We start from the raw sequence: 24,496 nt of genomic DNA, 5'->3' as shown, positions 1-24,496 counted from the left end.
CTCTGATAAGCCGTAATGTCGTCCTCACTTGAATCAAAGACGGAAGGAAAGCAGGTTTCGTCAGATCTGGTCGAAATTCTCAGCAACGAAGACGTTGATGTTGCGTTGAGGTACTTGAAAAAGGCACATGCCGAGGATGTGGCATTAAGTGACCAAACTACAGATGTTTCTGGTATCAAGGGCCAATCCAACGAAGAGCGTACTTATTTTGGCACTCACACGCTGCAACCCCGGATTTTGCGCAAAGTGGACTGTTTCATTTTGCCGTTTTTGTGTCTCACGTATCTGTTCATGTTCCTCGACAAAGCGCTGCTCAATTACGCAGCAGCGATGGGAATCAAGCAACACCTGAAGGGCAACGAGTTTTCGGATCTAGGAACAATATTCTCAGCGGCGTACATTTTCGCTGAGCCGTTTGTCACCTTCTGTATCCAGCGTTGGCCAATTTCCAAAGTCATGGGTACGTTTATCACCTTGTGGGGGGTGGTATTGGCTTGCCATTCGGCGTGCAAGTCGTATGCGTCACTTATGATCGTTAGAACTCTACTGGGTATGCTGGAGTCTAGCAGTGCTGTTGGCTGCATTGCCATCAGCGGGATGTACTACACGAAATCTGAGCAATCTGCCCGGATCGGGTTCTGGGCTACTCAGGCAGGCACGGGGTACATTGTGGGTGGTTTGATTTCTTTTGGATTCCTGCACTACCATGGAACCTCCTTCACATCTTGGCAAATTATGTTCTTGGTCGTCGGACTTGTTACTGTCCTTTTTGGCATAGCAACCTTCCTGTATCTTCCAGACAACGTTACGAATGCGTGGTTTTTGGATGAAACGGAAAAGGTGGAAGTTTTGCGTCACATCAAGGCCAACCAGACCGGCCACGAAAACAAAAAATTCAAAATTTCGCAGATCAAAGAACTGTTTCTGTATGACAAGCTCACTTACCCAATGCTTTTGATCACCGCGTGCTCTCAGATCTCCACGGGCGCTATTGGCACGTTTTCCGTCACAATCACACAAACTTTTGGCTTCGACAAATATCAATCCGCACTGTTACAATTGCCAATTGGTACCATCACCGCGATTATCATTCTGGTCACAACACAGATGTTATCGCGTTTTGGTCAGTTCACCTTGATCACCACTTCCATGTACATTCCAGCCATCATTGGCTGTATTGTCATGCTATCATTGCCGCTTTCCCACAAAATCGGCAACCTATTCTCATTGTACCTGCTATACAGCGGTTCCTGTGTCATTACCAACATCTACATCTGGAATTCATGCAATACTTCCGGCTATTCGAAGCGTGTGTTTCGTAATGCAGCAACAATGATTGTCTACAGCATTGCCTGCATCGTGGCCCCGCAGATGTTCAGAACCAGTTCCTATCCTCGCTACATTCCTGCCAAAATCGCACTACTGGTGACCCAAGCTGTATGCGTCCCATTACAACTCTACGTCGGCTATGTAAGCAGAAAAGAGAATCGGGCAAGAGACAAGGAACAGGAGGGTCAAGAAAAGACTCAGTATCAGTTTCTAGATTATACTGACATTGAAAACAGAAGCTTCAGATATTTTTACTGAATTTCGATGTGACTTCTGTTCGATCAGTGACATAGTTAAAAGTGTATTTACCAAAATTTAATGAAAGGTTTAATTTTATTTAAAAAATGCCAGATGCGATGAGCTTCGAAAGAAAGAACACGATTAGTGATTAAAAAGGCTCAATCAGTACTCAGAATACTTTGAAATGTCTTTGGGAGATGATCTTGATGATGGCTTAGACTATGAAGTTGAAGCTAGCGATTTTGAAGATGCTGTAGAAGTTGATAACGAATTAGAATTGTCGAAACCTTTGAAAAGAAGCCGATCCAACAGCGGACAGGATGAACAGAAGCCAATAGAAGAAAGGCAAAGCAAACGTCAAAGGAAACTCGCCAAGTCAAACTTACATCAGAAAAAAGTGGAAAAAGTGGAGCACGAAAAGGAACAGAAAAAGCTGCTTCCGAAAGCGACTGCAGAATACATCGTCGATTATCTAGCAACTTTGGTCCGTGAGAAAAATCCAGATCTGAGTGCTTTGGAACTCGAAGAAAAGTACTTCAAAAAGACGGATTTTATCTCCACCGAAAGATATCAGAAGGACAGAACACTGGATAATTTCCAGGACTTTGTCAACACGTTCTCAAAATCGCCAAGAGCAGTGATTCTATCAGCATCGAATATCAGGGTAGCGGACGTATTCAGGAGCCTAGGCGGTTCCCAAAACGCGGTCAAGCTTTTCTCAAAGACGAAGCTGAAAGATGATGTCGCCCGGGTTGATCTTTTGTTAAAAGGCGCCAGCCAAGAAGATAATGCTGGAAGGAAAAAGTCTAAGGACAAGAAGAAAAAGCAAAACGAAGTTAAGTACTTTGTCTCCACTCCCGGTAGAATGTCCAAAGTCCTGGATTCGACTGACGCGCTCTTCGAAGGGAAAGAAAAACTGGACATTTTCTTGGACGCCAGTTATCTTGATCCCAAGACCAACACTTTATTCACAAGCGAAGATTGCGCAGCTCTTTTCAAGGTCCTAAAGGATTTCTTGCTCAAAAAAAGCTCTGTGAAGATTCTTTTGTTTTGAGTAATGTATGTAAGCACATAGACGCGAGTAGTTGATTTCAAGCTACCTCCTGTTTTTCATACGTAAGTATTCAATTGTACTTTAAGCGAATGGCCTTCTCAAAGAAAGCTTACGAGCCAGCATCGAAGGCTTCCTTGAAAGATGAAGACTCGGGCTGCTGCTTTTCCTCCTGTCTTTTAGTGGGTTGATCGTCTCTGCAGGCTTGTCGTAATCGTCCATTTTTTTGACGGGTGATGAGGACTGCCGACGGAACTCTGGTTGGATACTGTCAGCAATGAAGCTCGATGATCGGCTTCTCGAGTCTCCAGCGATAATTGTAAGAGGCTCTCGATTTTCGTTGAGGGCAGGACTATCTGGCAGACTCTTGGGCTTGTTAAGCCTGAAGACTTGATTCACAGGTTTCAAATAGATGGATGCAATAGTACCTATGTTGAGCTCCAGTTCTTCGACAATCTGAGGATCCAGCTGAGTGTTTAGAGCTATGGGTGGCAGCGTTCCATCAATAATTTCTCTCGCAGCGTCCATACCTATGTTACCGTTCTGGCCATTTTGAGCAAAAGACAAGAGCCTCCAATAAACAAAAGCCCTGTCTCTGAGGTCCGGGTCATCTATTCTTTCAGTTGCGTTTTTCAAGATATCCACGCAGAGCTTTTCTGTCACTGGAGTAGGATTTCTGGTGAAAAGTCTGACAGCTGAACCGAGTATGACAAATTGAACCTCGAGAACTTCATCCAAGAAATTATTTGCAAAGAGCTGGAACAGCTCCAGATAGTTCGGGAGATGGCTGTAATTTTGAGTTATAATCCAAATCATTGAACCGCGAGACTCCGGTTCTTGAACCCAATCAGTAAAGCGCACCAGCTTTTCGAGACAAAGTTCATACCTCTCTGGATACCTTCTCAACACATTTTTGAAAACAGAAACGATCTCCTGTACAATGTACTCAACTTCGAAATCCAGAAGTTCTATAAGGAGTGCAATACATTCGTCAGCCGATTGCTCGAGCTTAACGGTAAGGTTACCAATAGCCCTGATGGCCTTTCGAGACATCTGGATGTCAATATCTGTGGCGTATTCTTTAAGCTCCTGAAGAATTTGTGAAAGATTATCTTCTTTGGCCAAAAGATACAGAATTTCCAGCTTCGTATCCTTTATGTAGATTGGGTCGTTGAACTCAACGAAAAAGTACGATATGTCGATCGTCAAAACGGGCTTTTCTTTGCCTAGCAATAACAGGATGATATTTCGTAGAACCAGGAACTGGAGTTCGGCAGGTTTATTGAGTAGCGATACCATGGATCCTGATAATTGTTTGAGAAGACGTTCCGTCAAATAATCGACGTACTTCGTCAAGTACAGGACGAACTTGAATGCATTCAAGACTACCGATGTATTATTATGTTGCAGCTGAGAAACGGACTTTTCAATGAAATGGTGAGCGTCTGAGTGGCTGTGGGGAACGTAGGAGCCAGTGAGTGAATCGAGAACTCGGGCAGAGTCCCATTCATTGAGTTTTGCCAGCAGTTCGAGCATATCGGCGCATGTGTCGAAGTCAACAGAAAAATTCTGGAGCATTGGGGTCGTTTCCTGGATCTCGTTGAGAATGAAAAGCGCATTTGCCCTTACGGCCGGTCCTTCTCGGTGGTTGCTCAGTGTGTCGTACAATAGCTCTAACAGAGGTGAAGCCCGGGTGGTGTCGTAGTTCAGCAGCTTGAGGATTGCATAAAGTGCCGTTTTTTTCAGCTTTTCCGAATTTGAGCTTTTTTGCAGTATTGTGCGGACAGCTTTATGGCATTCATCTGCATATGGATCCAAAGGGACCGCTGCCAAAGTTCGGAGTGCCAAAGTCTGTAGCCGTTCAGATCCAGACGTGAGGTCACCAACAACAAGTCGCAAAGCATCCTCAAAGTGGTTAGATTTTGTCGAAGCCATTGCTACCAGGTATTGATGACAGATTCGCTTCACTTCCATATTGTCATCAATCCGCCAAAACTCTAAGACATCTGGAAAAAGATCGAGCATTTCAGATGAAAACCCCATTGTGATATTAGCTATAATTTTCTTGAGCGCATTCTTTCGTTTTGCTGCTGACGCTCGGTGTTTTTTGACATTTCCCTGTTGCAGCTCTGCACGGATTTCGTAGGCCTTATACCTGGAAAATATGCGTTGATCAGACATCCCGTTCATCTATTAAATTTCTTAATATCCTGTAAAGATCAATTGAGCCACTAAGTAGGACCAGAGCAGCTTTGATGTCTTGATGGTTGTCTCAATTGATGAGGAAAGTTACGCTTTCGATGTAGCCTCTAATTATATTATTGTAGAAGCGGGATATACATCAACACATCAAGAATGACGAACAATAGCTGCGACTCGAAAGACAGCGATGACAACCGAACGGCTTACTTGGTTAGTGGATCAACAAGGAGCTTTTGAGATCCTGAAAGTAACGCTACGTGTACTTTTTTTTTTCTCTTGGTTGATCCCAGTGAAACTGAGAAAGGTAACATATTATGTACGCTGGAATGGAATGTCAATTACATGCTGGTGCTTACTTTCTTTATCTCCAGAAAGTGGTAGGATTGCTGCTGGTTCTCGGGAGGGAGAAGGTCATACTAGTTTCAGCTAAAACCCTGTGCTGTCAACTTCTTTTTGGTCACTGCTGGAAAACATATTAATCAATATATCAGGTTTCCCATTTCGTAAAATTAATGGCCAAGAACATGAGCGTCCTGTCCTGTGCGGTTGATTAAGACGGCCGATTCAACTTTCATCTACGCTAGATCGTTTTATCTGACTTGAGAGTTTTGAAGGCCGATGACTTTTGCTGTCATTGCCAGATATTACGTTTTCGTTTCCCTCTTTCCAGTCGTTGAAGTCTATGAGAGCTTGCATGCACCCCCATTCGGTAATCTTGCGCGCAAGCCAATCAAGGTTCACCGGCTTGGTTAGATAGTCATTGCAACCGGCGAGAAGTGCTTCTGTCTTGTCGGAATTAGAATTTGAAGCGGTCAGTGCAACCACTATCACGGGAGCCTTTGATCGATGGCTTCTTCGGGGTTCCAGTTTGTTGCTGTCAGGCGTCGAAGTGAAATTCTGACTGCGCTTTGAAATCTGGTTTTGCGTTCCAATACCGTGTAACTTTTCCAGCTTTCTTATCTGCTTGGCCGCGTCTATCCCGGACAGCACAGGGAGCCCCAAATCCATTAATATCAAGTGTATCCCCCCCTCTTCCCATTTTTCTACCGCTTCGACACCATTTTTGGCGGTCTTATAGGAAATCTTGTGTTTACGCAAGAAGGAGGATAAAATGGCTTGATTGATCATGTTGTCTTCCACAACCAGAATATTGATTTTCGCGAACACCTTGTCTATGGTGGCAGATTCTGTGGTGACCGTCTCCAGTACGGTACGCAGAAATGGAGACCCCTCTTTTTGCACTACAGGGTCGAGAGACGGTACCAGCCCGACCTCTTCTTCTACTAGCGGGCCGTTTTTCGGAGCCTGCGTGTCAAACGTAAAAGTCGCGTGTGTATCGACCGTTGAAGATGGAGACGTCACATTCGGCGAAGGCAGATTGACGTCACCTTCATAGCCACGCGGTAGCAACAGAATGGCTTGTTTCTGGTCCGTATTTTCTTCGTCATTAGTCAAACTCAATTTCCGCAGTTCCTCCTCATCCACTATCAATTGATAATCTGTCATATCTTCCATTATGGGTTCTTGCTGATCTACTTCATCGTTTATGTCATTGAAAACAGGTTCATTATTGGAGCTGGAAAATATCAGCAAAGCATCTGTTGGTTTCTGATTCGTGGTTCCACCAAAAAGAGTTGTGCAAACATCGATTATCAATTCGTCAGGCTGCAGCAGCGACTGGTGAGGTAGCGAACGAGGAAAATCATCAGGTTTCGGTGTAAGTCCAGAAGCAGAGACAGATTCTATAGCGGGTGATAGTCTCTTGGCCAAACCACGTTTCACAGGAGATAACGAGCAAGAGTCCCTGGCTGAAGCTGCTGAGTGATTGTTAGCAAGCCTCAGTTGAGCTACAGGCGTCAGGTTCGGCACGAGATTCTGTGCAGTGCTTCCCTGGGCTGACAGAGGCGAATCCAAAGTTGCCGCACGGGGACTGCACGACCTCGAAGCATGCCAGGGTTTAGGGGCATTTGGTGCCATAGGGGCTCGGACGTTGTAGCTTGCTGAACTTGTCGGTACCGGGTGTAGTAGCTGGTCCGTATTGGCCTCCAATCGGAGACCTTTGGTGGGTGTATCGTGTGCAAGAAAAGGTTGCTGTTGCATATATGCCCCACTGTTTTCGAGATCGCACTGACATAAAACGCCAATTCCAATGCTAAAACTATCGTTTTCGAACGCCCATCGTGTGTTTTTGAATTTGGCAAAAATACGGTCCTTTAAATCGTCCACTGTATCGTTTTTACTGTACTCGATTGCCGTTGCCTGGTTTGTCAGATTTGGAGCCAATTTCGAAGCTTCCAGCTTGACCCATATCTTCAAAACACTCTCATTCGAGTTAGTCAACTTCTTAAAGTTGGAGGGACTGGAGACTGAGCTTCTGATCCCATTTCTTGTGCTCATTTAGCGTTCTTTTTGTCGATCAAAAGCGTTGAAAGAAGACGTTAAATCTGAGCGATGGTTTCTCATTGTATGGTCAGTTCGTTAAATTAGATTTCCGCTCGGGTTTCACGTCAGGTGACCTGAAAATCTTATAGTCATAATGGGTACTTTTCGGGTACTTTTCGGGTACTTACTGAAATTTTATGGATACCAAACGGATATGTCAGTTTTAACATATGGGTACTTAGTGGGTTGAAGGACAGATTAGCTGTTCACACTACCGTTGGCAGACAGAAAGAGAAGTCGTGGAGCCTGAAGGACATGATTTTATCGTGCTAATAATCGGCTAAGACCCCTAGGGAAGAGTTGGAATTTTATGTGGGAGCCAGAGGTATCTCGAATATTATGTGGGAGCTAGAGGTATCTTTTCTAAGATAATGGAAGATTTCTTATATCGTAAAGCAGAATAGTTGGATGATGGAACTGGCTGTAGAAGAGGGAAAAGGGTTTTACCTTTACGCACTCAGAGCCGAGTAATAACAGCGCTAGTGAAGGAACTTGTGTGAAATGACGGGTCACGTGGCGGATATGTGACAGGAGCGGCGCCCAAGGTCCAGATTTGTCAGGAGGAAGCAGCGATAATCATGACAGTGAACAGGATGAATGCAATGTGATCACTACCTGACGATTTAGCAAGAAAAAAATTGCTAGTGCATCACCGTAGTCTTGGCGACGTCTGCTTTCTCCATACTGTTCCCAGCGATCGATGGAACTAAAGGAAGTAGCATAGTCAATAAACAGTTGATTTGGAAGCTGTGACACTCAACACTAGCATTCGAACATGCCAAAAAGACCTTAAATTCTCTTATGTTTAAATTTGTTTGGGGTCACGTGACTCAGTGACAGCGACAGATTAGGTAAAAAGTGACAAACAAACGAGCTTTTCTAGCATTGAACATTGAAGCCCGAAAAGGATGTATACCAGAGAGCTGGTACACGGTAACTTCCATTGGTTTCGTGACATACTCCACTTGATACGAATGTTTTGTTTTTGCATGCGTACCTTCGTTCAAAAAACTCATTATCAGCTTTTGCCATGTTCAAATTCTAAAAAAAAGTGAGATCAACCCCATGACTTAAGATAATTCGGTATTAAGCTTGAAACTTTCCTACAAGCATAATTAAATCCTTCGGAAACTCTTTATCGCTAGATTTAATCATCAAAATGGTTCTGTTCCATTTTATCACGTGAGCATGTAGTTTTCCAACACCATCTTACTCTCTTTCTAACGTCCTAGCGATGAGGTAGTGGAACCTATGGTTGATAATGATCTCCCTTTTTCCAATTCTACTCCTGCTAAATCTGATGTCACGGGAATGCTGAAATTTTGCACTTCATGATCATTTTTCGGTGCTCAAGAACAGCTGCTAAACACACACTCCCAAGGAAGGAAAAGCACCCAAAAATCAGTGTCAAACACACATCGATTGTGTTCTAAACATTTTCATCGAATCACAAACTTGAGCTCAGTATATCCTTTCCCCATTGTCAAACTTTAGTAGTATCCAATCTTGACGAATTTACAATAATAACAATTAGTCCATCGCACTGCTGACAGGAAATCGTATAATGCCAAAATGGATGAGCAACCGCACAACAGCTCACAATTGAGTGCTCCACTCGACGAGCAAGATGCCAACAAGCTATTACTACAGTACCTTCTCTTACATCGCGGTGCTTGTGATGAAGATCAACTGTTGAAGGCATTAAAAACGCTTGAAGAAACAGATCGAAACGATAATGAATGGCAGTCTCGGCTCAATAAATGGATGGCGAGGGTCAATTTGACGCTGAACGCGTTGGATTACAAAGTTACCAGACTGAGAAATCGATATGGTGGGTGGAGCTACGTTTATGTCGATCTTGCACCGGCAGAAGATACCAAAGCAGCTACAAGACTCAGTCTTGACGAGCTCAATTTTGTGCAATGGGCGATTCAAAGATTTTTGGGCGAAAAACGTGCTGTTGAAGTAGAGGGTTCCAAGAGTCTTATTGAGGACGCAGTGGATGTAATTTTTGGCGAAAAATTCGACTCTTCCGATTTCCAGGGTCTACAACTCAGACTGTATCATACTTGTGGGTCTGGAGAGCTGTGCCAGTACGAGGAAATGGATGCAGTGAAGGTAGAGAACCTTCTAGCAAGACTTTGCCAACTGCGGTGGTTTTACGAAACCAGTCATGGACGTTTTGGCCTAGGTGTGCGGGCACTAGCGGAACTTCAAACCTACATACGCGACCGATACAACGTGCTTGAGTGCACGGTTTGCGACGAACTAGCTTTAGAAGGCGTTCAATGCCAGTGCAACGAGAAAGCGTGGCATGTGGCATGTCTGCGCCATTTTTTGGCGCATGTTGGGACCGCATGTCCCAACTGCAACTCGAGCCTCGAACAAGCCGTTTACATGACGTGAGACAAAGAGAGGTACCCCGAAAAGAAAAAATACACTTTTACTACTATCTACATGGGTTAATGTTTCCCTGGCACCACACACCGGGTCCTGTTATCATTTCCGCAGCCCTCTTTTCTCGAGGAAATCCTTGGCTTCGTTGATCTTGGTGGCCAGATACGGACTTCCGCCTTTGTCCGGATGGTTGGCCAGCATGATCCGTCTGTGGACCTCTTTCAATTTTTTGCGGTTGAGGTTACTTTCGGTTAAATTTAGGATCTGCATTGCCTCTTTGGAGTTCATCTTACCGTCGAACCCTCCTTTCACAAACTGCACGCCCGTTTTTCCGCCTCCAAGCATTTTTGAAATGCTTTTGAAAGCCCCAGCGGCGAAATATAGTCCCAGAAACCCGCCCACTCCTGTCAGAACAGGGTGGCGACCCATAAGATTCAGAAACTCGTCAAATTTCTCGTCCATATTACTCCTCTGACGCACCTGCTGTTGTTGAGCAAATTCTGGGCCGTTTGAGGCCGTAAGACCGTCATTTGATAGCCCAGAATTCGCAGAAAATGCTTCGCCTGGGATCGCCAATTGTGGAGCCTCTATAGGTGCCATTTCCTGTCAAAAAGCGTCGAATTTACACTACTTTTCTCGATCGATAATCCTGCCGATGAGATGATGTTCTGTTCTTCTGTTCTTTAATGATTGATTTATTAACATGAAAAATGGCCACTGATCACCCTCCACGACCGAGTTTAAAAAAGTGAAAAATTTTAGGAATTAATGATCTCATCTCATCTCATCGCATCGCATCACAGCATTAACGCTCCAACAGCTAAAGCTCAAGTAAACGTTAAAGCTTGTCATTAGAACAGGTTAGAATAGTTTTCAGCAGGCTTATTCCAACGGCTTGAGAGGTTGATATTTTGTTGTCAAATTTGGGCTTTGTTTGAGTGTTCAGTAAGAAGCAGCGTGAGTACACACATCAAGTGAAAAAAAAAAAGCCAGCATGAGAGTTTACAGCTGTCATTTCTGTTCTTCGCCGGTATATCCCGGTCATGGAATCATGTTTGTCAGAAACGACGCCAAGGAGTTCCGGTTTTGCAGGTCGAAGTGCCACAAGAACTTCAAGCAACGCAGAAACCCCAGAAAACTGCGTTGGACCAAAGCGTTCAGAAAGGCCGCCGGTAAAGAACTGGCTGTGGACAGCACGCTGGCGTTTGCACAGCGCAGAAACGTTCCTGTACGGTACAACAGAGAGCTGGTTGCAACGACTTTGAGGGCCATGGCCAGAGTGGAAGAGATCAGACAGAAGAGAGAACGTGCGTTCTACAAGAACCGTATGCGTGGAAACAAGGAACGCGATTTCCTCAGAGACAAGAAGCTGGTGGAGTCGAACCCGGAGTTGTTGAACATCAGAGACGTGGAACTGGCCCGTGCTGCCGCAAAGGAAGCAGAGGCAGAGGAAGACGAGGAAATGGATGTGGACAGCGGCGAAGAAGAAGAAGAGGAAGAGGAAGAGCAAGAGCAAGAGGCCCAACCTCAAAAGGTTCTTCTCAAAAACAAGCGCAAGAACAAGAAACTTGTGTTTTAGTCAAGAAGACAAACGAGAACCCCGTATTTCAAACATCAAGACACAAAAGCTGCTGGGACTGGACGTGCATGCTACAGCTATTTTCGTTATTCCGCCAGGTAAGAGAAATAGACTAAATAGAACTTTGTATAATAGAAAGGAAGCGAAGCACACAGGATTTTGGTGACGTTTGCGTGGCCCCGCACTTCTACGGTTCCAGGCACACGATTCGAAGTAGCGCGCAGCTTTGTAGTAACCTCTATTGTGTTGGGCGGGATTTTAGAGATGGACTAAACTTGGCTCGAGCTAGAAAATCTGTTCGGCAATTAGGATGACACTTAATGAGCTGCATGGCTCTCTGGTGTATGTGGCCGTAGCCTTGTTGCAAATAGGCGCCGATTTTTTTGCCCTTGGATCCTGAACTTATATCTTCATTTAATGCCCTATCGGGGAGCCTTGCTCGATGAATAGGCTAAAACTACACCACTTCTCCTTCAACTTTGATAGCTATTCGTAGATCGCAGATCCAGTTCAAGTGCATTGTAATTTATCTTTTTTACTATGCCGTATGCACCTAGTTGTACATGTTGACCATTCTCGAAGTACGCGGTAGGATGAAGTAGAAAATTGTGTCTTTACTTCGAGTCTAGATTTCAGATCACATTTATCTATGAGCAAGAACCTAGTGAATGACTTGCTCCTTCGATAGACGAGGTGCGAGAATATCAATTTGGGGTTGATCCTGGTGGCCAAGATCAAAGAAATGGATGCGATAGTACTTGTCCCAAGAATTGAGGATTGGAAGATTGAAGTGTGCAGGGTGAAGAGCACATATTGATAAGGTGAGAAGGGTGGGAAGGATGAGGATTTGGCGATGACAATTTGTCGGCTAGTTGGAGTATTACAACCGGCGTTACATGAGATTCAAAGCGCCAACGACAGTTGGATGTCTCAAGCAATGTGCTCGATGCAATCTCGGTAATTCACCATTGAGAGCCGGTTTTTGTTCCATTCTGCTGCGAGATAGCTTTACACTCTGGGGTGACTTTGCTCTTGTGCTGTAGGTGACTTGAGTTCGAATTGAGAGCCAGCAGTTGTTCAAAGGCTTTGAGGTGTCATCAATCTTTACAATCGTGCTCTGGGTAACATAAGTCTTTATAATCAGTCGCTGGCGCTCTCAACTGCCCAATTGTGCTTTGAGTTACTTAAGTCTTCAAAGTTGAGAGCCAGTAATTGCTCCGAAGTGGTTTGGGGTGAATTTAGTCTTTGCAACTGTGCTTTGGGCGACTTTCGTTTCCACAATTGAGAGCCTGAAATTGCTATACTGTGCCCTGGGTTGACTCAAATATTCACATTCGATCGCTGGCGCTCTCGATTGCTTAATTGTACTCAGAGATATCTTGAACTTTCACAATCGATCGTTGATGCTCTCAGTCGTTCAGCTGTGCTTTCAGGAGTCTTGATTGCTCTGTTGTGCACGTTTGTATCTCGATTATTCACAATCGATCGCTGACGCTCTCGATCGTTCAGTTGTGCTTCAACAATTTTTACTCTCTTGATTGCACATTTGGCGCCATTTCACTCCTTCCTCACTCTTCCAAAACTCTTTAAACGCCCGCAATTCCGCCAACGACCAAACTTTCACATCCATAGCCTCTACCCGACCCTCCACCACACAACATCTCACATCACACACACTGCCCTCGATCAACGTTCCGTTTGTCCAGCAGCTTCCGTAACATGCTTCTTCGCTCACCGATATTTCCACCGTATAGCCTGTATCCTGGTCCAATTCTTTAAGGTTCTGTAGCACCAATTGCAGCTTATCTGCATCATCTGGTAGCGATTTGATACCCACACATTGACCTATCACTCTTAAACGGTCCACGCCCAAAACCGAACCATTTTTTTGGGCCAGATCAAACACTTTCCGCATGTCAACTATCACTAAACTCATCTCCAAATGCTTCTGGGGCTTCCTCCCAACAGATTCTCTCAAGATCTCAAAAAGTTCTTGAAGTTGTCTTTTAATAGCTGGTATATCGCTTAATGCATGTCACTTCCATCTCGACAGTGCATAACCAAAACTGAAATTAAACAGATACAATTGTATACTCAAAGCCCTGATTAACGCCGGGACTTCTTCAATCACGAAATTCTACGAATTAGGGTGCTTTGAGGTGATCTCGAATCGTTTTTTGAAGCTGGCTTCGGAGTTACCTTAGGAGTGGGAACATCAGCCAATACATAGAATAAGGTAATTATTAGGCTCGAGCAGGTTTTAGAATAATGTCGAGGTTTTGACGATAGAAGGGCGTTCGGAGCCATTCTTGAGCTCTTGAGGCGTGGAATTCATATATAAGTAGTTGATGGAGACTTCTAATTTTGAGAGATGGTTGTGTTGCGAGTTTTTTCCAGCTTTTGTCTTTCTTCTACCACTCAAACAGTAAGCTAAATATCATCCTCATCGATAATGTCTACCGACAAAATCACCTTTCTTTTGAACTGGCAACCAGCCCCATACCATATCCCTCTCTTCTTGGCCAACCAAAAGGGCTACTTCAAGGAGCAAGGTTTGGACGTGGCTCTTTTGGAGCCAACTAACCCATCTGACGTCACGGAATTGATTGGTTCCGGTAAAGTTGACATGGGTTTGAAAGCCATGATCCATACTCTGGCTGCCAAGGCCAGAGGCTTCCCTGTCACTTCCGTGGGATCCCTATTGGATGAGCCATTCACCGGTTTGTTGTATTTGGCCGGTCGCGGTATCACCGATGACTTCCGGTCCCTAAAGGGCAAGAAGGTCGGTTACGTTGGTGAGTTCGGAAAGATCCAGCTGGACGAATTGACTAAGGCCTACGGAATGACCCCTTCTGACTACACTGCCGTCAGATGTGGTATGAACGTTGCCAAGTACATCATCGAGGGCAAGATCGACGCCGGTATCGGTATCGAGTGCATGCAACAAGTGCAATTGGAAGAGTACTTGAAGCAGCAGGGCAAGCCCGTTACGGACGCCAAGATGTTGAGAATCGACAAGTTGGCCTGTCTAGGCTGCTGCTGTTTCTGCACCATTTTGTACATTTGCAACGATGAGTTTTTGGCTGCTAATCCAGAAAAGGTCAGAAAGTTCATGAAGGCCGTCAAGAAAGCTACCGACTACATCTTGGCTAGCCCAATTGACGCCTGGAAGGAGTATATCGACTTCAAGCCAGAATTGGACACCGACATGACTTTCAAGCAATACCAAAGATGTTACGCTTACTTCTCTAGCTCTTTGTTCAACGTCCACCGTGACTGGAACAAGGTTACCGGTTACGGTAAGAGACTAGAGATCTTGCCAGCCGACTACAAGGCCAACTACTCCAACGAGTACTTGTCCTGGGCAGAACCTAACGAAGCTGAGGACCCATTGGAAGCTCAAAGATTGATGGCCATTCACCAAGAAAACTGCAGAGACAACGGTGGCTTCAAGAGATTGAACGTTCCATTGAAGGCTTGAAGAAAAAGCAGCTGCAACGAGACCAAAGTTTTTTTATGACCAAGTAAATCTTATATAAAGGCGAGCAGTAGTCGATTGTTACCACTCGATATAGTTCTTTATTATAATGAAAGTTCGCTAGAAGCGAGTTTTCGAAATCCTGGAGTGACGTGTACCTTGTAAGAGCCTTGATTGGACAGACGAAGAGCGAGCACCTTTAGCTTCAGTAAGATGGAGACAAGATCAGCCGATGAGTTACCTGCGTCATTGATGAAATGAGATGAGCTATCATCGCTTTAAACGACCAGAACATATGAAAGATACTTAAAGCCCTATCTCAGAAGCCTAGGTTTACTTTAGCCAAACCCGGGAATCCATACGTTTCTTGTTCTTATTTGATGCCAAATTACCTGTCGGGAGAGCCTTTGAATTTACAAGATCAATAGACTATTTTTCTCAGTAAGTTGAAAAGAAGACTGTTTTTGGCGGACCAAGTTAAATGAAGTCTTGGTTCCATAGAGAATATTAGACGATGTGCAAGAAAAATAACACGACTTCTATCCTTCAAATGAGAACAACTAGCTGACATCTTACGAAGATCGATTGGACGTCATACACGTACTTATTTGTTAACTGACACCCATCACTTTATAATACTTGGGTAATTTCAAATAAAACCACTTGTTCGAAAGCACCAAAAAATAACGACAACTGCAGGATTCGAACCTGCGCGGGCAGAGCCCAAAAGATTTCTAATCTTACGCCTTAACCACTCGGCCAAATTGCCTTATTCCTGATATGTTGCCCTTGCAACTGCATCCTACTGACTGTTTTAAAAAACGAGACGAGAAAGACGACAGTTTCTATTCCAACTACCACGATCTTATGTTCCATTCGCAGAGCTCACTGAAATATCTAGAGACCAGAAGATCAGAAATGCGTTTGTTTCAAGGTTCACTTTTCCTTGCATGTTTTTAAGTTTATGCTATACAACGAACATCTAGAGTTTTACAATTGGAAATATTTGCTGTTTGCAAGTAACATACTAAACAAGGACTCGCTTGAATAATTAAACGCTCACTGCTTCTACATGCATTCCATCGTGCACGAACTTTTATAAGTCTCGCATTTCTATCATTCTTCAAAGTAAATTCACAACTATTTAACAGCACAACATTACATGTAAATTATTTGGTAAAAAGACTCACTACATCTTCGTCATGAATCTTATGCGTCAATCCACATTTCTGTGGGGAATGCTTAGCTGAGGACCCCCAGACCAGTGCATATTTGAACTTATCTTTGAAGTCTCTATGGATCGAGTGACACAAATCACCTACTGTTGAATTGTTTCTCACCACCAAGGGATCTGAGAAATCTGGTTTTATGCCTCTCTTTTTTGTAAAAACACGGCTGAGATTCAGTTGGTACCATATTTCGTCCACGACATCATCGAGTCCCAACTCGGTTTCGCACGACATCACCACAGTGTTTGGCTCTCTCGCCAAACGATCAACTTCTTCTAACGAGACTGCATCTATCTTGTTGTATGCGTATAGACACTTGATGTAGCTGCAATGTTGATCGTTCAAAATGTCGATAAAATCATCAATTGTACACTTGTCGTCACGCACCAGTACATCCGCATTGTGTATCCTGTAGTCCTTTAAAATACCCTTGATAGCTTCCTCTGTAAGGTTCGCTTTGGAAGGCGAAGTGAATGTCACTTTGACACCGCCGGTTTCCTTCTTTTTATAGTAGATGTTGGGTTTTGCTTTGTTCAAACGGATCCCGACAGATTCCAGTTCCTTTTCCAACGACTCACGCTGGTGTGCACCTTTTGTAGCATCCAAAACCATCAAGATTAAATCTGCGGTTCTAGCTGTCGATATCACTTGTCGTCCACGACCTTTCCCCTGGGACGCCCCATAAATGATTCCCGGAAGATCTACAATCTGCACTTCTGCACCCTGATATTTAAGTACACCAGGTACTGATGTAAGAGTAGTGAAAGCGTAATGGGCAACTTCAGCTTTGGTGGTCGTTATTTTACTCAAAAGTGACGATTTTCCTACCGAGGGGAAACCAATCAAAACCGCACGAGCATCTCCAGACTTGGCCACTTCAAATCCTGTTCCGCCACCACCTGTGGGTGCCGTTTCTTCTGCTAAAAGCTGTTGTCTTAGACGAGCTAATTTACCTTTTAAAAGACCCAAATGGTACTCGGTCGCTTTGTTTTTTTGCGTCCGAGCCATTTCCTCCTCAATGGCCTTGATCTTCTCGATAACCCCCATCTTGATCTGTTTGAATGTCTACTTTTGGTGCTTGAAAGTTGGTTCCGATGAGTTTAACGTACTTTCGAAGAAGAGCTTTGGTTTAATCTGTAGTAGCTTGGATTCAACATCTGTCGTACGAACTGATATTAACTAGAGATTCAGTGACATTTCGATTTAGCCGGCAATCCAGGATAGATTTGAGACCAGATTAGGCGATAGTTTTGAGGCTTTTGTTCGATTTGAATTTTGGTGTTATTTGAGTTAATGAATTTTCATTTTCCCTTACATTTTTGTTGGCTTCAAATTCTCAAGTTTCACCTAGAAATCTGGCTTTTATTCAAAAATGATCGAGGGAAAGGTAGAGAGCAACGTGTTTTGATAGAGCTTAGCGGATGAAAGCGAAATGTTTGTGGTGTCCTATGTTACTAGCGGAAGGTATTGACCATTGGCTGAATTCGATATTTTTTTAATTGATGCGAAATTGAAATATTGTGATTTAACTCATGACTGATCGTGCTTCTGATACAAAGTATGTTCCTAACAATGTTTGTAAAACCCAACCTAGCCGGTGTCGTTAGTTCATTTCAGAAATCTCGCACATTGGATTATTGCGTCGTTGAAGACATTTTGTGCTGGGGGGAACGACATTTGAACTCACTGGTCATCGTTTAAACCATGAAATAGAGGTGCCGGAACCTTCCCCCCTCATGAACACTGTCTCGTTGATTATAGGAGCTCATCGAATGTCCATGTCAGAGGCAGTCCTGATGGTAGTATGAAAATGTATCACTTTCACCTTATCCGTCGCTGTCATCAGGGCCAGACTCGATTATAAGAGCGTCTTCCACTCAATGTGACTTCCATAAACAGATCTTTCAGAAAGAGGATGTTACCAGCGACAATTTGAAGATGCCTTCATTGACGGTTCTCTTTCTGATACCTTCCTGAACGGAGAACCGTGACTTTCTACAGAAGGGTGTACGTTTTCTAATTTTCGGTAATAACTGATAGGATGAAACCCTGGAGCCTTGTGAACCGATGACACCAGCTAAAGGGGTGCGAAACTAGATTTCGATAAACATAATCATTCAAAAACGGGTACTTCATATCACAACTTTGTTGTAAGTGTAGTGTCAGGATAAAGGTAAAAGCTGTCACGTGATCTGAATTTATGGCAGCGACAGAATAAAACCAAGAGACGTGGACAACCAGAAGACATGCAGCTTGACGTACTCCAGTATAAATGTAGCCGCCTGTCCTAATAGTTTGAGCGCTTCCTATGTTATTGGTATGGACTTTTTCCCCCTCATCGATGATTCACCGATTACTAGAATTTGCGAGTAGCGGTGCACTTGAACCTGTACAACTTTAAGGAAAATCCTTGCACAGAACAGTATTGGCCTAAAGTGTGGTACAGCTGTTGTGAAACGTCCTAAAACGAGGACAAACGGGGCTACCTTCTTCTACAAAATGCACTTTTGTCCCGCACAAAGAATTGAACTGATTCTGTAGCCCATGCCACATCCATTTTTTGTAGGCCGTCACAATAAAAAATGAAGGCAGTATCTGACACGCCAGAAAAATCTCGTTCAGGATCGGTGAATATCTCATCACATCCAGCCTTTAAATCGTGCGAGTTGAGAAAATCACCATAATCGACTGTCAAAGCGATAATCCATATGATGCTTATCTCGAACAGTTCTGTCTGGAAGACTGAGAATCAGATCCTAATTTCAGCTTTGACTGAGAGTTACAACATCTTGAATAAAGATGAAAGATAATTGATTCGTAAATTTAGCAGATTATATCTTGGGCAGGCCTGTTGAGCTCATTCAAGATTTCCAAAGCAACCATACAATTACTTGAATCTTAGAATAAAGCTAAACCAAATTAATTGATGCTCGAGTCCTTCAATTGTAGGTGTGTCGCTGTTCCTAGTTGCTCAACGACCCTGGCATAGGCTCAACTCTCACGTGATAGACATGAAAAGAGCGGCAGGAATACTTTACAATGACAACGAAGCTTTGCAAACTGGTGTTACTAACCATTCACTAATCAGTTTTGAGAAATGAATTGGCTGCTCCTAATAACTGCGAGTAGGCTATTGGAAGTATGTTCTCGAAACTATGGCTTTTACGGCGAGATAAATATTATACCGAAGTGACATTTGGTGAGGAACAGAGCAACATCAATAACCATATTTGAGAGTGCTATCACAGTATGTTGTATGAAGACTATGAAGGTCTTCAGACAGGAACCATACAGACTAATGGCTGGATCTTTGCGTGACAAGAAAGTTTGGCGACTGAATGGGAAAAAGTGACAGTAAAAAATCCGTTTGGAAGGAAAATCGAAATCAAGAAACTGAAACCCACTGCCCGATGGAAGAGCTTCTTCCTGCGAACAGAATTATAGTCAGCGAGAATGCTACAGACCCTTACAAGTCTTATAAATTTCTTATATCTAGGTCACGTGACTAGTTATATAACACAGCAAACATAAAGACACGTTCAAGAATCTCTAAACTTGTAGGAAAATACACAGGGTTTTGATTTCAGCTTACCGTATCCATCTAGCTAGTCAGATTAAAAGATTCTTGGTTGAAATCCCATTTTTGAAAGTTTGCGTACAAAGTGACATAGACTTTATACGCATTGGAAATACGTAACGTATTGTAGAAATCATCGAAACCATCAAAGTAAGGCAAATAACAGGTATATCAGCATCAAAAGACCACTGTGGGGCTTGAAACTTACATTTACGTGCAATTAGTCTCAGTTCAACACCGCTTCACGATTTTTTGCCAAAAAAAACCGCTGTAAATAAGCCTATTTTCGTTTAAATTCACACTTAACGCGAACCTTTAGTATACAAATCCCTGACAAAACCAACCTTTGAACCATGTCTTTCTACAACCCTGGACTAGCCAACGAAGGCAACAACTTTTACCAATCTTCTGCACCATTTCAAGTACCTCAAGGATCCATGTCTTTTTCGCAACAACCGGCATCTGGACAAGCGTTTGCGCGTGAGCCATTGGCCTCCGGCGTACTCAATGCACTCTCTACTAAGGGCTATCCTGACGAGCTGCCTCTTTTGGAAGAGATTGGTATCAATTTCTCTCACATTGTGAGCAAAACCAAGATGGTACTCACACCTTTGCAGAGGGCAGATTCGCTTCCTCTGGAGGTCGTAGCCGACTGTGATTTAGCCGGTCCGCTAATTTTTTGTCTTTTGTTCGGCACTTTATTGTTGGCCGCTGGCAAAGTGCATTTTGGATACATTTACGGTGTGGCCTTGTTCGGCACGGTCTCATTGCACACGCTGTTAAAGTTGATGGGAAGCGGAGGCAACACTAGTGGCGGCACCGTCGATAGCACACAGCGTCAGTCCGATCAACTATTTCTAAGAACGGCGTCCATTTTGGGCTACTGTTTCTTGCCGTTATGTCTGTTATCCTTGATTGGCGTTTTCGCTTCGCTCAACAACGTTCTGGGATACACACTAGCTTTGGTCTTCGTCTGTTGGTGCACTTGGTCATCCTCGGGATTCTTTACCGCTGCCATGCACTTGCACAACACCAGGGTTCTCATTGCGTATCCTTTGTCCATTTTTTACAGCGTTTTTGCATTAATGGCCATATTCGTGTAAAAGCGAATACACCATGAAACTGAAGACCAAATTGGCTAGAAAACAAGTCAAGTTTAAGAAAAAGATCGGCGTATAAAGGACAAGCCAATAGTGTTCAAAGCCGCTCTCAAACGGTCTCGATCACCTTACAAACGGTTGTTTCTCAACGGGTCATCATTCACGTATGCTCGAAGGTCGTCGCCCAGCCTAATTAAGTATTAGGCCTACCAACTTTTCGAGGTCCATCGCATCGGCAAAGAGTGCCAAGGTTTTTGGATGGTTTACGTATGAAAACAAGCTTCCAGAAAACTTTAAAAGAGGTATGGAGGGGCCAAACATACCACATAACCACGCCGATTTTTTACCCCAACGCCCGACCTCATCTCGGGCATTTATACTCAAGTTTGTTGTGCGATGTGAGTAAAAGATGGCATGCCATGCTGGGTCAAAGGTCACTTCTTACAACCGGAACCGATGAGCATGGTCTTAAAATTCAAGCTGCAAGTGAAAAGAATGGTTTTGCTAGTCCGAAACCTTTCGTGGACAAACTGTGCCAGGACTTCATCAAACTAGATCAACAGGCAAATGTGGACTACACTCGGTTTATCCGTACAACGGATCCAGATCACATAGAATGTGTCCAAAAACTATGGAACAGGTGTTGGGAGCGCGGCTATATCTACAAGGGCAAGCATGATGGGTGGTATTCAGTCTCTGATGAGTGTTTTTATCCAGACTCGAAAATTGTTCAGATTGGAATAGATGGGCAGGAACTTGCACTGTCACACAGTGATATTGACAACGACAAACCCTTCATAAACACAGAGACGCGAAACGAGGTTGTTTATCATACAGAAACCAACTATTTTTTCAAGCTGTCGGCTTTCCAGGATCAGTTGTTGTCCTATCTTGAAAAAGAGAACCCTGAGTTCATCTTTCCGGCCACCAGGCGTCAGCACATCCTAAATGAGTTGCGCGAGTCTCATCTTCGAGACCTGTCAGTCTCAAGACCGTCCTCGAGAATAAGATGGGGAATCGACGTCCCACAGGATTCATCGCAAAAGATCTATGTTTGGTTTGATGCCTTGTGCAACTATTTGACATCCGTTGGTGGTTTTGATGCCGTTGCAGAAAAAAAGAATGTTGTGCTTAAACACAAGGGTGTGGAAATTGCACAAGACGCCCACCACTGGTGGATAAATACTACTCACCTCATCGGGAAGGATATTGCCAAGTTCCATACCATTTACTGGCCAGCTTTTCTACTTGCAGCCGGTCTGCCGTTACCAAAACAGATAATCGTCCATGGACATTGGCTTTCCGGTGGCACCAAGATGAGCAAGTCGTTGGGTAATGTGGTCGATCCTCTGGAAATGATATCATACTACGGATGTGATCCGGTAAGATGGTACGTTCTTGAAAACTCCCACATCGAGGCCGACGGTGATTTCCGTGAAGAACGTCTCCATTCCACAAGAGAACAACTAGTTTCGAAATGGGGAAATTTACTCAACAGGTGCTGCGGATCGAAATTCGACCTTTCAAGGGCCATTAAAACCTTCTGCTCTGCTGATGGAAGCCGTCAGAAGTTATTAGAGTCTTTGAATGATCCAGGCCTTCTCGCCGCCTTCTCAAGCTTAGAACAGAAGCTAGGATGTCTTCCATCATCCTTCCATGACAAAATCGAGAAGCTTGATACCAGGTCTGCCCTAAGTTTATTGCGCGATGTCATCAATGAGGCCAATGCCTTTGTACAAACCAGCACACCATGGCTCAAGTCGGGGGTGGAGCAGGACGCCATTCTTTTCATGGCTGTCGAAGTAGTTCGGATAACCGCGATCCTTTCACAACCCATTATACCATCTCTGTCGAGACAGTTGCTTGATCGTCTTGATGTGTCTCACAGTAAAAGGTCTTTGGGGGATGTGATTCTAGGTGCGGACCATGCGTACGCATCTCGGGCTAACGAAAAGGGTCGACCCGTGGCCATCAAGAGAATTCCACTCAGAGTAAAAACTTAAGATCTCCTATCCTTATCATGTTATGCGTGTAAATAGTACTATATCACATCGATTTTCACTACTTCTGTGTCCAATGTTTCCAAGTCCAGTATGACAATCTCTCCTGTCTCACTAAACTCAGGTATTGTGATAATTTTGACGTCGTGTCCGCCTTCAAGCTTCACGGTCCGTGAGGCGAAAACAGGTTGATTTCCAATGAAATAGACATGCGGCAGTTTGCTCAAAATAAATGGATCATTCGATTTATAGGGATAACACCAAAGCGTGTCGGGTGCCGTGGGTGCTATATTTTGCCATTTCAAACACCCTTCAATCATGTTGAGTCTTGTTTCTATCTCGTTTTGCTCGTAACGATCAGCTTCTGAACTGGATCCATTGGGGACAATATACTTGCATATGTCATCGATGTTTTGCCCGCTTGTTCCTAGTAACGAAACGCCATCAAAATCCAGCCATACTGGATTTGTGGTAGGCGAGAAGAGCTCATTCTGAACAGTTTGGAAAAGAGGTTTTATTGTGCCTTCAAAGAGTGCCTTATGGAGCGGCTGTTGAGGTAGACTTTGGTCACTAGGATCGCATGCGCCAGGCATCAGATCAATTGGAAGTGATTGCAGTACGTTGCCTATGAACGTTCCAAAGTCGTTCAGACAACCGGCTAGTGTCGAAGGATCAGATGCATTCAAAGAGTTACCACTTATAATTAATCTTCTGATTTTGGAAACCACTTCTGCATTCACCAAGTCACCGGTTAGGTAGTCTTGAAGCAATTGCAACCTTAAAGACAATTGCGGATTATCGGGACGAAGGTTCAAACCAGAAACAAGAGCGATTTTCCCCGCATTTACTTGTTTAGGGAAGACCGGCTGAGGTAACGCAACCGGATAACATACGTCTAAGACCTGGAAAGATCCGGCGTCAGCTTCCATCCCCAAAATGCCCAGAACGGTACCACTCACAAACGGTTTGGCTTTCACAATGTCCCCAACCAGTAGCAGACGCCCACTCTCATCTTCCAACATGATCTCGTCTGAGCCTTCTGCGTCAGTGTAACTTTTGACCAGATCCGGTGCACCATACACGTCGTTCACCACTTCTTCCAAAACATTGGGCTTGTATTTCAGCTCGCAATAGATGGTCCCGACACACCAACATGGCTCGTTGGCCTGGATATCCAGAACTTTGTTCTTTTTAACCACCGTTCTGCCGTTGAGTCTGAAATGAGAGTCCCATTTGATGTCACAGTTTTTGGTGACTCTTTCTCGCAGCACTTTCAATCTGTGCTGGTACATATGGAAGTATTGACCATCGTATTTGCGAGACTCATATTCCAGCCAAAATGGGTTTTCTTTAAGTCCATTGGCCAGCTCTTGACGTGTGATTGAATCGGGACTCGAGTATTTTCTTGATTCGCTGCAGAACAAAAGCTAGAAGTTAGTAAAGAGCCGAAAAATTTCCAAAAGCATAGCCCAGATCTAGCTTAAGCCAATTGCATACTTGAAGCGGTTCAAAACGGTGTCCATGGTTTGTTTTCTGACGGTTTTGTCAGCGAGTTTCCATCTCATCGCTGATAAACTTTCAATGGAAGTAGTATATTATTATCACATCATGTTTCACGAGCATAAATCTCGCACGTGACTGGTGAAGGTCGCACGCTCGATACTTTGAGATGTTGTCCTATGTCGATCTCCAGTTGGGAACTTTGGAGTGCCAGCTAGGCATTCAGAGAATTGATGAAAATGTGTGGTCTCTCTAAGTTTTCTTTTGGGATGAGCTCTGATTCCCCTGTCTCTTGTATCGAACATTTTGTCTTGAAAAGTGTTTTCTAAAAACGAAGAAAGCATGGCAACACTTTTTGACATCTGGGAGGCT

At 43.9% G+C, this 24,496-nt stretch overlaps 13 protein-coding genes and 1 non-coding gene across 14 annotated transcripts; 7 read left to right on the top strand and 7 right to left on the bottom strand.

The window, feature by feature from the left end:
- Positions 1 to 15: 15 nt before the first annotated feature.
- Positions 16 to 1,587, top strand: THI73 (LALA0S06e02168g1_1; the record flags this gene model as incomplete). The annotated part of the gene is made up of 1 exon (XM_022771773.1): positions 16 to 1,587. One exon carries the CDS (start codon positions 16 to 18, stop codon positions 1,585 to 1,587), a length of 1,572 nt encoding a protein of 523 aa, XP_022628943.1.
- A 166-nt stretch (positions 1,588 to 1,753) lies between these two features.
- Positions 1,754 to 2,623, top strand: CMS1 (LALA0S06e02146g1_1; the record flags this gene model as incomplete). Its single annotated transcript, XM_022771772.1, has 1 exon — positions 1,754 to 2,623. The coding sequence occupies one exon, from the start codon at positions 1,754 to 1,756 to the stop codon at positions 2,621 to 2,623; it is 870 nt and encodes a 289-aa protein (XP_022628942.1).
- Positions 2,624 to 2,704: 81 nt separating this feature from the next.
- APL1 (LALA0S06e02124g1_1) lies at positions 2,705 to 4,801 on the bottom strand (the record flags this gene model as incomplete). Its single annotated transcript, XM_022771771.1, has 1 exon — positions 2,705 to 4,801. One exon carries the CDS (start codon positions 4,799 to 4,801, stop codon positions 2,705 to 2,707), a length of 2,097 nt encoding a protein of 698 aa, XP_022628941.1.
- A 585-nt stretch (positions 4,802 to 5,386) lies between these two features.
- On the bottom strand, positions 5,387 to 7,219 carry SSK1 (LALA0S06e02102g1_1; the record flags this gene model as incomplete). The annotated part of the gene is made up of 1 exon (XM_022771770.1): positions 5,387 to 7,219. One exon carries the CDS (start codon positions 7,217 to 7,219, stop codon positions 5,387 to 5,389), a length of 1,833 nt encoding a protein of 610 aa, XP_022628940.1.
- A 1,617-nt stretch (positions 7,220 to 8,836) lies between these two features.
- NSE1 (LALA0S06e02080g1_1) lies at positions 8,837 to 9,670 on the top strand (the record flags this gene model as incomplete). The annotated part of the gene is made up of 1 exon (XM_022771769.1): positions 8,837 to 9,670. The coding sequence occupies one exon, from the start codon at positions 8,837 to 8,839 to the stop codon at positions 9,668 to 9,670; it is 834 nt and encodes a 277-aa protein (XP_022628939.1).
- Positions 9,671 to 9,763: 93 nt separating this feature from the next.
- PAM18 (LALA0S06e02058g1_1) lies at positions 9,764 to 10,261 on the bottom strand (the record flags this gene model as incomplete). Its single annotated transcript, XM_022771768.1, has 1 exon — positions 9,764 to 10,261. One exon carries the CDS (start codon positions 10,259 to 10,261, stop codon positions 9,764 to 9,766), a length of 498 nt encoding a protein of 165 aa, XP_022628938.1.
- A 394-nt stretch (positions 10,262 to 10,655) lies between these two features.
- Positions 10,656 to 11,240, top strand: RLP24 (LALA0S06e02036g1_1; the record flags this gene model as incomplete). Its single annotated transcript, XM_022771767.1, has 1 exon — positions 10,656 to 11,240. One exon carries the CDS (start codon positions 10,656 to 10,658, stop codon positions 11,238 to 11,240), a length of 585 nt encoding a protein of 194 aa, XP_022628937.1.
- Positions 11,241 to 12,756: 1,516 nt separating this feature from the next.
- Positions 12,757 to 13,176, bottom strand: LALA0_S06e02014g (LALA0S06e02014g1_1; the record flags this gene model as incomplete). The annotated part of the gene is made up of 1 exon (XM_022771765.1): positions 12,757 to 13,176. One exon carries the CDS (start codon positions 13,174 to 13,176, stop codon positions 12,757 to 12,759), a length of 420 nt encoding a protein of 139 aa, XP_022628936.1.
- A 516-nt stretch (positions 13,177 to 13,692) lies between these two features.
- LALA0_S06e01992g (LALA0S06e01992g1_1) lies at positions 13,693 to 14,721 on the top strand (the record flags this gene model as incomplete). The annotated part of the gene is made up of 1 exon (XM_022771764.1): positions 13,693 to 14,721. One exon carries the CDS (start codon positions 13,693 to 13,695, stop codon positions 14,719 to 14,721), a length of 1,029 nt encoding a protein of 342 aa, XP_022628935.1.
- Positions 14,722 to 15,405: 684 nt separating this feature from the next.
- LALA0_S06e01970r lies at positions 15,406 to 15,487 on the bottom strand. Its single transcript has one exon. It is a non-coding gene; the product is annotated as a tRNA-Ser (tRNA).
- A 400-nt stretch (positions 15,488 to 15,887) lies between these two features.
- RBG2 (LALA0S06e01948g1_1) lies at positions 15,888 to 16,994 on the bottom strand (the record flags this gene model as incomplete). Its single annotated transcript, XM_022771763.1, has 1 exon — positions 15,888 to 16,994. The coding sequence occupies one exon, from the start codon at positions 16,992 to 16,994 to the stop codon at positions 15,888 to 15,890; it is 1,107 nt and encodes a 368-aa protein (XP_022628934.1).
- Positions 16,995 to 19,877: 2,883 nt separating this feature from the next.
- Positions 19,878 to 20,627, top strand: YIP1 (LALA0S06e01926g1_1; the record flags this gene model as incomplete). Its single annotated transcript, XM_022771762.1, has 1 exon — positions 19,878 to 20,627. The coding sequence occupies one exon, from the start codon at positions 19,878 to 19,880 to the stop codon at positions 20,625 to 20,627; it is 750 nt and encodes a 249-aa protein (XP_022628933.1).
- A 266-nt stretch (positions 20,628 to 20,893) lies between these two features.
- Positions 20,894 to 22,627, top strand: MSM1 (LALA0S06e01904g1_1; the record flags this gene model as incomplete). The annotated part of the gene is made up of 1 exon (XM_022771761.1): positions 20,894 to 22,627. One exon carries the CDS (start codon positions 20,894 to 20,896, stop codon positions 22,625 to 22,627), a length of 1,734 nt encoding a protein of 577 aa, XP_022628932.1.
- A 38-nt stretch (positions 22,628 to 22,665) lies between these two features.
- Positions 22,666 to 24,147, bottom strand: POL31 (LALA0S06e01882g1_1; the record flags this gene model as incomplete). The annotated part of the gene is made up of 2 exons (XM_022771760.1): positions 22,666 to 24,037; positions 24,122 to 24,147. The coding sequence occupies 2 exons, from the start codon at positions 24,145 to 24,147 to the stop codon at positions 22,666 to 22,668; spliced, it is 1,398 nt and encodes a 465-aa protein (XP_022628931.1).
- Positions 24,148 to 24,496: the final 349 nt, after the last annotated feature.

The sequence above is a fragment of the Lachancea lanzarotensis genome, scaffold LALA0S06, assembly GCF_000938715.1.
Source record: "Lachancea lanzarotensis genome assembly LALA0, scaffold LALA0S06, whole genome shotgun sequence".
NCBI lineage: Eukaryota > Fungi > Ascomycota > Saccharomycetes > Saccharomycetales > Saccharomycetaceae > Lachancea > Lachancea lanzarotensis.
The sequence above is the reverse complement of the archived record's forward strand: the minus strand, read 5'-3'. Positions and strand labels throughout refer to the sequence as shown.